At 43.6% G+C, this 12,856-nt stretch overlaps 1 protein-coding gene across 2 annotated transcripts in view; it reads left to right on the top strand.

Moving 5' to 3' along the window:
* Window positions 1-12,856, top strand: part of DOCK1 (dedicator of cytokinesis 1) — a 315,244-nt gene that overhangs the window by 85,581 nt on the left and 216,807 nt on the right. For both annotated transcript variants that reach the window (XM_061478569.1, XM_061478568.1), the window contains exons 26-27: window positions 6,556-6,683; window positions 7,838-7,933. In XM_061478569.1, coding sequence (XP_061334553.1) covers window positions 6,556-6,683; window positions 7,838-7,933 — 224 coding nt within the window. The remainder of the gene's footprint in view (window positions 1-6,555; window positions 6,684-7,837; window positions 7,934-12,856) is intronic.

Genomic DNA, 12,856 nt, shown 5'->3' with positions numbered 1-12,856 from the left:
AGCTGTGGCTGCCCCATCCCTGGCAGTGTTCAAGGCCAAGGTTGGACACAGGGGCTTGGAGCAAGCTGCTCTAGTGGAAGGTGTCCCTGCCTATGGCAGGGGTTGGAGCTGGAGGAGCTTTAAGGTCCCTTCCAACCCAAACCAGGCTGGGATTCTATGAAAGTAAAAACTTGTCATTTTGAATTTAAAAGGGCACTAGGCATCCCATGTTATTGGCATGTGTATTAACTTTATTTTATCAAAAGGTCTGAATTCAGCTTTTGTGTTTGGTGAAGTTCTATGGAGAAAATGGAATTTTTCATGTCCTTCCTTTCTGAAGCATCATTGTCTCCCTTTAAGTTTTCCCTGGCTGAAGAAAACCAGCATATAGACTTCTCAGTGTGCTGTTCATCCATGTTGCTTATTTTCTCCTCTTATATTAGTGAGCCAGTGGAAGGTAACTTCGAGCTCTTGTCTTACAGATTTCTTCATATAAGGTGAATCATGTTATTCTTTCTTGGGATGACTTGGGTTAAAATAACCTAAACTGTTTATGTGCTGTCAGAAGGAGGTAATGAGGGAGCAAATGGGCAACTGTTCACTGATAAAGGAAATCTGAAAGGGTTCTTCCGTCTAATCAGAAGTGCTGGGACCACGTGTTGCACAGTGCTGATGCAACAAACTCTTCTGGTTCCAGTGTGAAAACTGATCTTGGTGGGTTGGCTTTGTACTGGCAGGTCTTTGACCAGATCAGGGAATCACAGAATCATAGCATCAGCTGGGTTGGAAATGACCTTTAAAGATCATCAAGTCCAATTGTTCCTTGATGCTGCCAAGACCACCACTAACCCATGGCACTGAGGGTCTCATCTGCATGGTTTTCTTACCACAGCTGTGTGACTTGTACAGGATCTGGTAACTCCTATTTTCTTCTTGGCAAACAAGTACGAAGCCAACTCAATCTGCTGCAACCTGTTAGGTTCCTTCGTTTCACAAAGCTGCAATTTCACTGCAGTTGGGCAGCGCTGGTAGAAGGTGGGATATTGTGTGGGACCACTGGGGAAAGAAATAGTGGTGTTCTTTCCACTTCTTTCCACTTCATTTTTCCCTTTTGATTTAGTAGCAATGAAGAACGATGTCCAAAGAATTGAGCTTTGCAATTTGGCACTTAATTTGGGCTGTATTTCCAGTGAGGTTATTTCCAACTTCATGATATATAGCAAGTACATGTGAAATTAGTGACTGTACACGATACATGTTACGTGCATGTTTAAACCTCTAACTTTGAGTGAAAGAAGTCTGAGAATTAAGACTGGAAGATAAAAGATCCTGGAGGTTCCGAGCCTCTCAGGATTGAGATAGAGCTTTTCCCTAAGGAAGCCTCCAGTACAGTTGTAGTCCCATTTGGGCAACAAGGTGTAACAAGGTTGTAAATTTACTTCCTGTGGTTATGGATGGTGATGAAGTAAAGAATGAATCTCTGAGAGTCTACCAGCCATGTCCCCATGTGCTGCACCAGCAAGTCCAAAGGCGGTTCGGCTTGATCTGCACTTTGGAGATGTCCTGTTGAAATTATTCAAACGGTTTTATTCTCAACAGCAGGGTTTGCAAGAATAAAAAGGAGGAATGGAGATGGAGTCACTGGTGTTGGGGCCTGGTAAAATCCTAATACTCTCTCAGAGCATCTTTGCTCTTTCAGATATGTACACCCATGTTACTCCTTCACTCATTTTCAGCTCACTGTCTGTGTAGTAATCTTTTCCTTCTCCTGGCTGCTTTTAGGCTGCAAGGTCTCTGGGGCAGAAGTCAGTAATATCCTGGAGTATACTGAACTTACTTGGATAGGAGCTAACTCAAACCAAGAAGTTCTGGCTATAAAAAGCCCTCCTAAGGAAGGCTATAGGGGCACATTATGTGTTTACTGTATTAATCGTTGACTTCCCTTAGTCAAACAGTTTCACTCTCAGAGGTGAAAGGAGGAATTGTGTGTGGCTGGTTGGCTTTTTAAACCTCTTTACCTCAGCCATGTGGTTGCAGCTAAAGGTACAGTCCAGCATTACTGAGCTCCTGAGGAATGTAAATGCATCTGGTTTAATGGCAGGGTCATCAGTCTGAACTCGGCCAAGGTTTCTTGACTGAACACTGCTACTTAATGGGTTTTGGATCTTATCAGGGTGTCCTTATGGAATCTGAGTTTGGGACCTTGGATGAGAATGTAGTGAGGTGTTGTGGTTCGTATGGCTTTAAAAAGGACAAGGCTGAACCCAGGGCAAGGCTCTAAAATACACCCTACACCTGGGCTGGAGCAATCCCAGGTACAGCTACAGGGTGGGCAGAGAAGAGATTCAGAGCAGCCCAAGGAGAAGGACTTGGTGTTGGTTGATGAGAAAATGAACATTGAGCCCGCTTCAGTGTGCGCTTGCAGCCCAGAAAGCAACCGTATCCTGGGCTGCATCAAAAGCAGCGTGACCAGCAGGTCGAAGGAGGTGATCCTGCCCCTCTGCTCTGCTCTTGTGAGACCTCACCTGGAGCATTGTGTGCAGTTCTGGTGTCCTCAACATAAAAAGGACATGGAACTGTTGGAACAAGTCCAGAGGAGGCCACGAGGATGATCAGGGGCTGGAGCACCTCCTGTATGGAGATAGGCTGAGAAAGTTGGGGCTGTTCAGCCTGGAGAAGAGAAGGCTGCGTGGAGACCTCAGAGCAGCTTCCAGTGTCTGAAGGGGGCCTATAGGGATGCTGGGGAGGGACTCTTCATTAGGGACTGTAGTGACAGGACAAGGGGTAATGGGTTCAAACTTAAACAGGGGAAGTTTAGATTGGATCTAAGGAGGAAATTCTTTACTGTGAGGGTGGTGAGGCACTGGAATGGGTTGCCCAGGGAGGTTGTGAATGCTCCATCCCTGGCAGTGTTCAAGGCCAGGTTGGATGAGGCCTTGGGTGCTATGAGGTGTCCTTGCCCACAGCAGGGAGTTGGAACTGGATGATCTTAAGGTCCTTTCCATCCCTAACTATTCTGTGATTCTGTGATTCTATGAAAATGTGTTCTTTTCTGGTTCTGTCATGTGCAATTTATAGGTTTCCTTATGAAATCAAAGGTAACTTTTCATAGAATGGAAAGGGCTTGGAGCAAGCTGCTCTAGTGTGAGGCGTCCCTGCCCATGGCAGGGAGTTGGAACTGTATGAGCTTTAAGGTTTCTTCCAGCACAAACCATTCTGTGGTTGTGTGATGCTGCCCAGATAGAGATATCATCAGGATAAAGGATAGTTGTGAACAGGGAGATGTGCAGTCTCTGCTGTGGAGGAGTTCATTTAATTCTGTCCTACTCCTTAATTTTTGTAGAGAAGAAACTTACCATACAATCAGCTAGGATGGAAAAGACCTTTAAGATCATCAGAGGCCCTTTCCATAGGGGCTGGATGCTTCCAAAGGGTCATTGAAACACCCCAGTATTCATCTGTGCTACTTGGGTGCAGCTTTTTGCATGCACAAAAGCATTTTCTATCACCAGTGATTAACATCCTGAAACAGCAAGTTACTTGATTTTGAGGGTTGAATACAGCCTTAAATGTACTGGTGTGGACAAACATATATGTATTTGGCTTAGGACATAAGCATATCAATATCTACTTATGTATGCAATACAAATATGATACTGTAGGTATCGGTATAAACATAGAATCATAGAATAGTTAGGGCTGGAGAGGACCTTAAGATCATCAAGTTCCAACCAGGGACACCTCACACTAAACCATGGCACCCAAGGCCTCCTCCAACCTGATCTTGAACACTGCCAGGGATGGAGCATTCACAACCTCCCTGGGCAACCCATTCCAGTGCCTCACCACCCTCACAGGAAAGAATTTCCTCCTTGGATCCAATCTAAACTTCCCCTGTTTAAGTTTGAACCCGTTACCCCTTGTCCTGTCACTGCAGTCCCTAATGAAGAGTCCCTCCCCAGCATCCCTATAGGCCCCCTTCAGATATATCTCTGAATATATAATAATTACACAAAAATAACTATATATGGCCATATAGAATTAAAAGCAGATATTAAGTAACACTTATTCCCCTACCACAGTAATTTACATTAATCTCTTTCAGTGCACACACAATCCTTTCTGTAAAGCTTTTGCTTGAGTCCAACCCTGCAGCTCTTCTTCCTTTCGTCTCCCTCTCCCTTCCAAACCCCACTCACTTCAAACCCCAGACCAAAGGCAGCGTTTCTTTAAGGTAGCACCTGAAGCAATTGCTTTGTGCAAGTCTCCTGTATGAGTACATCTAAATGTAAGTATGAATGTATAAACGAGTGTGGAGCAGTTTCTGATAACCTGATGCATGTTTTCAGCCCTCAATATGTAATTAATTGCTGGTGGTGGTTGTGTCTCATCCTTGCAAACGTCACAAGCTTGGGTTTGTGTAAATAGTGATTTGTCTGATTTGCTTTGTCCCATGGAGTTGTTTGTATTCTCTGTTGCTTTGCTTTACAAATGACTTCCAGCTAATTACCAAGTGAGCTGTGTAGCTGCTGTACTCTTAGTTAGGAAATTGTTAGTCTATTAAATATGAGTAGACAGCATATAGCATTTATAAGAGTTCTTATAACAGAATCATAGAACGGTTTGGGTTGAAAGGGACCTTAATAATCCTAAAACAATCTTAAGGTCCTTCCCAACCCAAGCCATTCTGTGAACATCCAGCTCCAACCCCTGCCATGGGCAGGGACCCCTTCCACTAGAGCAGCTTGCTCCAAGCCCCTGTGTCCAACCTGGCCTTGAACACTGCCAGGGATGGGGCAGCCACAGCTTCTCTGGGCACCCTGTGCCAGCGCCTCAGCACCCTCACAGGGAAGAGCTTCTTCCTTAGATCTATCCTGAGCTCCCCCTGTTTCAGTTTGAACCCATCACCCCTTGTCCTATTGCTACAGTCCCTGATGAAGAGTCCCTCTCCAGCATCCTTATAGGCCCCCTTCATTGTTTTATTACGACTGAAATGGCAAGCACAGGTTAGTAAGCACAGGTTGTGTTTTCCTGGCTACATTAACTAAATGAGCCATAAAATAAAGAAATGCGTTTGCCAGTGTCCCTCCAAATGAAATGATTTCAAATTGACAGCAATGTCTTGCATGTGTTTAGCTTCAGCAGAGTTCTGGTGCCAGTGCTTCATTGGAAGTCTTTGCTCGGATGCTCCGGAGTTGCTAATGCCTCCTGAGCATCCTTTTATAAAGATTAATATTTTATTCTTGCTGCACATTCCTGTGGCATTAATCACTGGGGGTTGGACTTGAGCAGTAGAGAACAGATGTCAAATTACTGCTGTCTGTAATCATTGTGCATCATCCTCGTGAGCTATCACAGGGCTGGCTTTAGAGCAGGAGACTAATGTTATAGACTATGGATTTATCAAGGTTGCCCATTAATCAGGGCCCGGAGGGGTTTGTGACAGGCAGGCTGAGGAAGGTTAAACTTTCCTCTTTTGTACGTCGAAGTAATCAAGATATGATGCACTTAAAATATGATCTCATAGAATCATAGAACAGTTTGGGTTGGAAGGAACCTTGAAGTTCATCCTGTTCCAATCCCAGCCATGGGCAGGGACACCTTCCACTGGAGCAGCTTGCTCCAAGCCCTGTCTCTACATCCTTCAAAGAACTTTCTTTGAATGAGAGGCCACTTGTGCATTGTACTTATGTAAGTCACTTAAGACTGATGAGTATTTCTCTTGATCTACTAGAGTTTGGGTATACTTGAAGACTGTTATTTCTCATCCTGTACATGTGAGTTTACAAGGCAGGATGAGGATGAGTCTTTCAGTTCCTCTCTAACATCTTGTGAAGGTGGAGTGCTCTCTATTCTGCATTATAGCATGGGGTTTTGTTGCTGTTTTTCGGTCAGTGACCTTTACTTTTCCCCATTGTACAGTCTGTGGGAGCAGGATTACCAGCCTTTGTGCTGGGTATCTTGCCCTAGGGGTGAGCTCATGGAGCTGCTCCTCCTAGAACTCTTCCCTCCTCTGTAGGATGCTGAAGGCTGTGATCACCAATGACCTGGGAGTCACAGAATCCCAGCCTGGTTTGGGTTGGAAGGGACCTTAAAGCTCACCCAGCTCCAACCCCTGCCATGGGCAGGGACACCTTCCACTAAAGCAGCTTGCTCCAAGCCCCTGTGTCCAACCTGGCCTTGAACACTGCCAGGGATGGGGCAGCCACAGCTTCTCTGGGCACCCTGTGTCAGCGCCTCAGCACCCTCCCGGGGAAGAGCTTCTGCTTTATCTCTCAGTTTGCCCTTTCTCAGTTACCTCTTTCAGTGGGACCACTCGGGTACTTTGCAGAACTGGGATGGGTGGGAGGGTGGCTCCTATCCAGGCATTCTTAACCTCATGACTTCATTTTCACTTGCTCACAGTTTTTGCAGGTTTTTATGCTTTTGGTTGAAAGGAAAGTGACTGGAAATCTGGAAGTTATCATCTTTTCCCAGGTTCTCTGGTCCTGTGTAAGCACTGAAGCAGCTTGGCTATTTAGGCAGCGCTATGAGGTTATTTAAAGCTGTGTATGTAACCTTGTGTTTTGTGTGCAGACTGCAGGGAAATCTTGCTGCCAACAATGACGGACCAGCTGAAGTATCACTTGGAAAGACAAGAAGATTTGGAGGCTTGCTGCCAGCTGCTGAGTAACATCCTGGAAGTGCTGTACAAGAAGGATGTGGTGAGTATTGTGTGGTTCTGTGATGATTAACGCTTAAAAGAAATGGATCTTAGTGGAATGAATCGAGCAGGTAACTCCTGATGGCTTAGATGTTCTTTTGTTGTTTATTCCCCAAACCAGTGTCTCTTAAGCCTTCCTCTTAGGTATCCAGCGATGAGGATGTGTTGTGTGACATCTCAGGATGGTTCCTACTGTTTGAGGCACATCCAGTGTAGCGCTGCTATCCAATAACATTTTTGCAGATATTGTATAGATAATAAATTGATATTGTTAAGAGTTTAATCTTTCTTTTTCATGGTATTTAGCCTTTGGTAACTGAGCATAATCCAGTGATAAAATGTGGGTTATTACACAGATCCAGGGCAGGAAGGACAGCGGTTAATCGGGATGTTTGGTTCATCAAGGATCAGCACAAAGACACTGTTTGCTTTAGATAATTATCTGGGAAAACACAAACATTGGATGTGGAATTGTGTCCCCTTTCCCTCTCAGGGCCCCTTTTGAAGTCATCTCCTTCAGACTAATGAGAGCCATAAAGAAGCCTGTTTATAAAGTACAAGTTGGAGCAGAGCTCATCTCTTTCTCTTTTCTCATGTGTTTTTTGGCTTCAGTTCCTGGTGGCATCATTCTTCATGAGGCTTCTGACCTTGGTCTTAGAAGCTGGTTGCCCTGAATATTTTGTGTTCAACTCTTAAGTTGCAGATTACCTCTAATACACAAATACTAATTTGGAACAACTGACTGAAATCTCAGGTCCTCAACCAAAGCGTTGTGCTTTGATTTCCTGTTCCCTTTAATTGGGCTGTTGCAGAACAGCCCCAGGATGTGGTAATGCCTGTAGGCTTTGGATGCTGGAAAAGTGACTTGGGAAGATAAAATGATGAGGTAACCAAATGCCGTGAGCTTTGCTGGATTTCCAGGGACTTGCTTTTCATTCAAATAACTAACGCTGTGTGTCAACTTATCAGTGACGTGTATTAATAAAATAGACTTTCTGTGGTGTTTGTTAAAATGGGAGATTTGATTTTCTGCTTTTGATCAAGAGCAGTGTTTTATTTCACTTCCACAAGACAGACTTAAAGGCAAACAGAAGTAGTTCAGTTGTATTGGTGTCTGTTGCATCTAGTTACCACTAATTTATTCCTTTTCCTTAGGGGCCAACGCAACGACATGTCCAGATAATCATGGAGAAGCTATTGAGGACAGTAAACAGAACAGTCATTTCCATGGGACGTGATTCCGAGCTCATTGTAAGTGTCTCTTGATGTAAACTTAAATACCTCTGTCACATCTTTTGGAACCTGACTGTAATAGGATTCCAATCCCAGGTGACCCAAAGCAATCAAAACCTTCTGTAACTGTCTTTGTGTTCAGTAAGCTGTGAAACTGGCTTGTGGGTTTTTTTTTTTAGGTGGTTTACATAGGGGGGGAGAAAGAAGTACTTCAAAATCTCAGTGGCCCTGTGATGAGGCAGATTTGAGATGTCTCTGTTAACCAAAATGACGTGTTATTTGTAATTAGCCAGTTGAAGAGTGTGGAAATAAGAGTTGTGTGTTTGTTATTAGCAATCACTTCACCCTACAAGGATGTACCTGCCTTTTTGGACTACAACTGACACCAAGGTAGTGTAGTGGCTGTATTTGAATGACTGAAGTATAAAGCCCCAAATTCTTACGTTTTGCAAACGTAACTTGAATTACGGCATTTGAATTTAAGTGTATCAATACTATTGGTCTAAATAATGACAATTAGCTCGGCCTGTTGATATCTAAACCAGGGATAGATCTTAGTGTGGTTTTGGAGGCTTGCTGTGTGTTTGCCTTTACCTGCTATTCTTCCTTATGAGTCTGCATCTGGCAACTGATGCACAGGGAATTGGTCAGAGCGGACCAGGTTTTTCATCTGTCTGTATAGTCATCCTTCTGATCTACACTGATTTGGTTCATTTTGGTTTGCTGCAATGATTTCTTTCTTGAAAATGAGTTTATTTGTTAGCCAGGTATCCGAGTCCATTCTCTATTTGATCTCCTATTTCTTTTCTAATTGTATTTCTCTCTGTAATTGCACACAGTGATATTTGACTTGTGCGGAGGACAGAGCCTGCTCATAGCATCTTACCTACTGGTGTCCCATTTACTTGGCTCATGGCGCTGCTTGTGTTGGCAAACATCCTAAAGTCTTATTTTTGTCTTTCGTGCATCACCCACAAACTTTACTTTCACCTTCAGTCATCGATTTGATTTGTACTGATGGTTTTTACTGTGAGAAGGTGGTAATGGATCACCAGGTCTATTGTCGGAGCAAGAAATGGCGATAAGTAGAGATCATTCCTACAGAATATTCTAGTGCTGGGGTACAGTAACAACGAAAGGAAGTCAAAAGGTTTATGTTATTACTTTGTGTGTTACCACAGGAATTATCAACAATATGCAGAATAGATACATTAACTCTCTATAAGGGTACAAGACTTGACCGCTTCCCTCAGTTTGGCTTGGTTTGGGTTGGAAGTAGCGCAGAAGGATTAGCCTTCTAAGCCATCCCTACAGGAAACTTCATCAGCTACAGTGTGAATGTGAATAATTACTGTTTTGATGATCGTGCCTTAGATGATATTTAACAACTTTAATTATTCCTTTTGCATTTATCAAATTATATTTGATAAAATCCTGTGTATGTTTTAACTAAGTGCAGTTGTAATTAAGAATATCTGTAGTGCTCATGAATGCAGCTTGAACTCCCTCTATCTACATACTCTGTAATTATGGGATGAGTGTTAATGGGGCTGGGTATTTTCCATGAGTACTTACTCCTAGCTTAAAATTCAGTCTGTGGTCGAAAGGATGCCCTCTGATCAACAGGTACCACTTCATTTTTGTAGTGTCAGCAAAGTAGGGGGAGTAAATGGAGTGACAATGAGCAAGCAAGAGCCTGACCCCTCTTGGATCAGAGTCAGGTTGAATTTATGCATTAATTTTCTTCTGTCAACGCTAGCAGAGTTTCACCTGGAGCTTATATCAGGGAATGAGCCATAGAGGAGGAGTAGGAGGAAGGAATGTTACAAATAAAGGATCTTACAGAGGCATAGTTCAAGCAAGGATAACCTTGTCAAAAGAGGTAAGATACAGGACGTAGCAAATTGTTCCTTACGTAAATATAGCTGTAGTGGTGTACCAAAGCTGGAGTGTTTTCACCTTGAAATACTGAGCTTAGGGCATCTGCATCCAAAACTGCTGTTGCATAATACACTTTAAATATTAAAAATCTACCTTGGATCAGAAATGGTGAGAAATTGGCATCTATTCCTCTAGAGTGAAATATATATATATTAAGATTAAGCTTTCAGCTCAGTTCTGGAAGCATTCCTCTGAGCATCCTGCTTTGAAGAGCTCAAACAAATGGAAGACGTGGTGCATTTCGACCAGGAGAAGACTTCTTTTCTCTCTGGCAACAATATAGGGACACATTCACAATCCCCTTACGGTGGCAATCAACCTTGTTTGATTTCCATTCTTTATAAACCTCAGTTCTAATCCTTATGGAACAACTGTGGTATTTTGCATGGGTGAACTTTCATGTTTTACCTCTGTAGATCCCAAAGACAGTTGTTGGTGGAATCATTTTGATTTCTGTTTTAATAATACTCTTCATATACCCTTCCGAGTTTGGTGCTTGCATGACTTCCATCGGTGTTGTTTCCGACTGTGTGGTAGGTGAGCGGGAGGTGGTGTCTCTGAGGGGATGGAATTCGATGTGATCAGTGGAGGATTGTCAAGAATTGAAGTGCTCAAGAGAAAATGGCCTTGGAACAGAGGCAGAGGAGGTGGAGTCCTTAAACATGACGTGCTTTCTGTTCACTAACAACAGAAGGAGGGGTTGCTACATGCGCTGCTGTAACGGGGATGTGACGCTGGATTTATGGTTTCAGAAGGATAACTACCATAAATAATTCAAAGGACTTTCTCTACATTGTAACATGGGGGGGAGGGTTCTGTATGGCTGATCCCGAGTGACTGTTACCAGGTCAGTTTCCTTTGGAAGAGCATTGATGAAAGATGAATGAGTTGAACTAAATCCCTGACCGTCAACATAAGGTTGCGGTGGCAGTACCAGCACCACAGTCTATTTCCAATGTATTTGCTTCCCTGTGTTAATGAATGTTCCACCTTGGTCCAGGAAATAAGAAAGGATTTGAGTAACTTACCTGACACCTGTGTCTCAGTCAGAATATGGGAGGCATTGGTATGGGGTAGGACTGTCTAAAGGGTTTTGCTCTTCAGCTTCTTCAAGGCCGTTATTTCATGTTGGTGGCAAAGTTTGTCTGTTAAACCTTTAGATTGCAGTTTCTCCATGTTTAATTGCACGAGGTGCCTTTTCCTGCAGCATTGAACAGACTGGAACAATTCTCCAGTAGTGCCTTTTGACTTTGTACACCTTTTCTTTACGTATTTGCTTCCTTAAATGTGTTTCTAGATAAAACCCACAAGCTGTTTTTATCGTACACCTTCAAAGAGAATTATCTTCAAAGACCCGTTGTAAGAAGCAAACATAGCCAATACATAGAGTGTAAGCAAGAGATTAAAACCTGATTTGACCCTGATTTTGGTAGGAGTTGGTAGCAAGAAGACTTTAAGTGAAAGTCTGTGATACTGCTTGCTCTCTTCTAGCCTTAAGAACTTATTAAAGACCCAAACCCTCAGTGTCACCAGTGTGTGTATTAATGAAGATTAAGCACAGTCTGGCCACTTACACAGGTCGTTTCAATGAAAGCAGTGAACTTATATCTTTGGGGATTAACATCAGTTTCCAGGCTGCCACATAAAATGAGTCTTTAACATGCAAGAAAAAGCCTTGTCACCCTTTTAATACTCATTATTTCTGGCTACTTTTTCCTCTGTAAGCCTCACATGTGATTTTGATCCATTTACTGGCTGAGTAGAAGGTTCTATGTGGCATTGTAGTTAACTAGATGCAACCTCTGGGTGCCGAGGTGCCTGATGTGAGGTTGGGGTTAGTTGCTGCTCACATCAGTTGGCTGTTGGGCTACTTCTGCACATGCCTGGAACTTGTGGTGCAGCAAGAAGTCACCTACAACCAGGTCACAAAATGTCTCCTACTGAATGTGTTTAGAATCTTAAAATCCTGGACTGGTTTGTGTTGGAAGGGACCTTAAAGCTCCTCCAGCTCCAACCCCTGCCCCGGGCAGGGACACCTTCCACTAGAGCAGTGTGCAACCTGGCCTTGAACACTGCCAGGGATGGGGCAGCCCCAGCTTCTCTGGGCACCCTGTGCCAGTGCCTCAGCACCCTCACAGAGAAGAGCTTTTCCTAATGTAATATTACCTAGAAACCCCCTAAACTGAGAGTAACTCCTTGAAGCCTGAAGGATAGTTTCAAACCATCTCTTTCCTTGCCTAGTAACTTCTGCTGAATGCTGTGTTCCATGCGAATCAGCATATTGCCCTCCTTCGGTAAATCAGAATTGACCAGCTACACTGGCAGGTCCGAAATGAATCACAGCTGCTCCCTAGTTCCTTGTGGCCATCAGCTTGGCATGTTTTTCACTTCCCAAGCCAAGCAAAACAAGCTGGTTTCTGAACTTTCTAATTTCAGAAAGGACATCCAGGTGGCGGGTTTGGATCCCTGTGTGTGTGCAGTTTTGGGAAGATGCTTCAGTTGGCAGAGCTGTGCGACTCCCTGATCGCTGTGTAAACAGACCATCTTGGTCCCTTTATGTGGTGCAACAAATCTAATTCCATTTTGATAATGATAAAACAATCCAACTCTCAGATGGAAGAACAAAGAAGGTAGGAAGTGGCCTGACTCCCAGGACACTCTGTCCCTACTGAAAGCGGCTCTGAAGAGCACACAGTGGTTTATGGCAAACAAAGTGTGAACACCTCCTGCGATCAGTGATAAAATGTGGTTTTTAGATACTCTCAGGTTGTGTGACTCGGAAGCACTGGTCAGGAGAGGACTTCCTGACTCACTGATGAGTGGAGTGTTTCCCATATTGCTTATTTCCCCTCCTCTACACTTTAAAACAAGGACGTGATGAAACCAAACCAGAAATGCTACTGAAGTCATCAGAGAGAAAAGGGTTTGTGGTGAGACCTGAGCCTAGAAGATTTAGAGATGCCCCTTGGGGATAGTGAAGGAGAATCTATGTAGGGTGAA

This window comes from Pezoporus flaviventris, unplaced genomic scaffold, assembly GCF_033815535.1.
Source record: "Pezoporus flaviventris isolate CSIRO_AGI_PZ_B2104156 unplaced genomic scaffold, CSIRO_AGI_Pfla_v1 ptg000129l, whole genome shotgun sequence".
NCBI classification, from domain to species: Eukaryota; Metazoa; Chordata; class Aves; order Psittaciformes; family Psittacidae; genus Pezoporus; species Pezoporus flaviventris.
The sequence above is the reverse complement of the archived record's forward strand: the minus strand, read 5'-3'. Positions and strand labels throughout refer to the sequence as shown.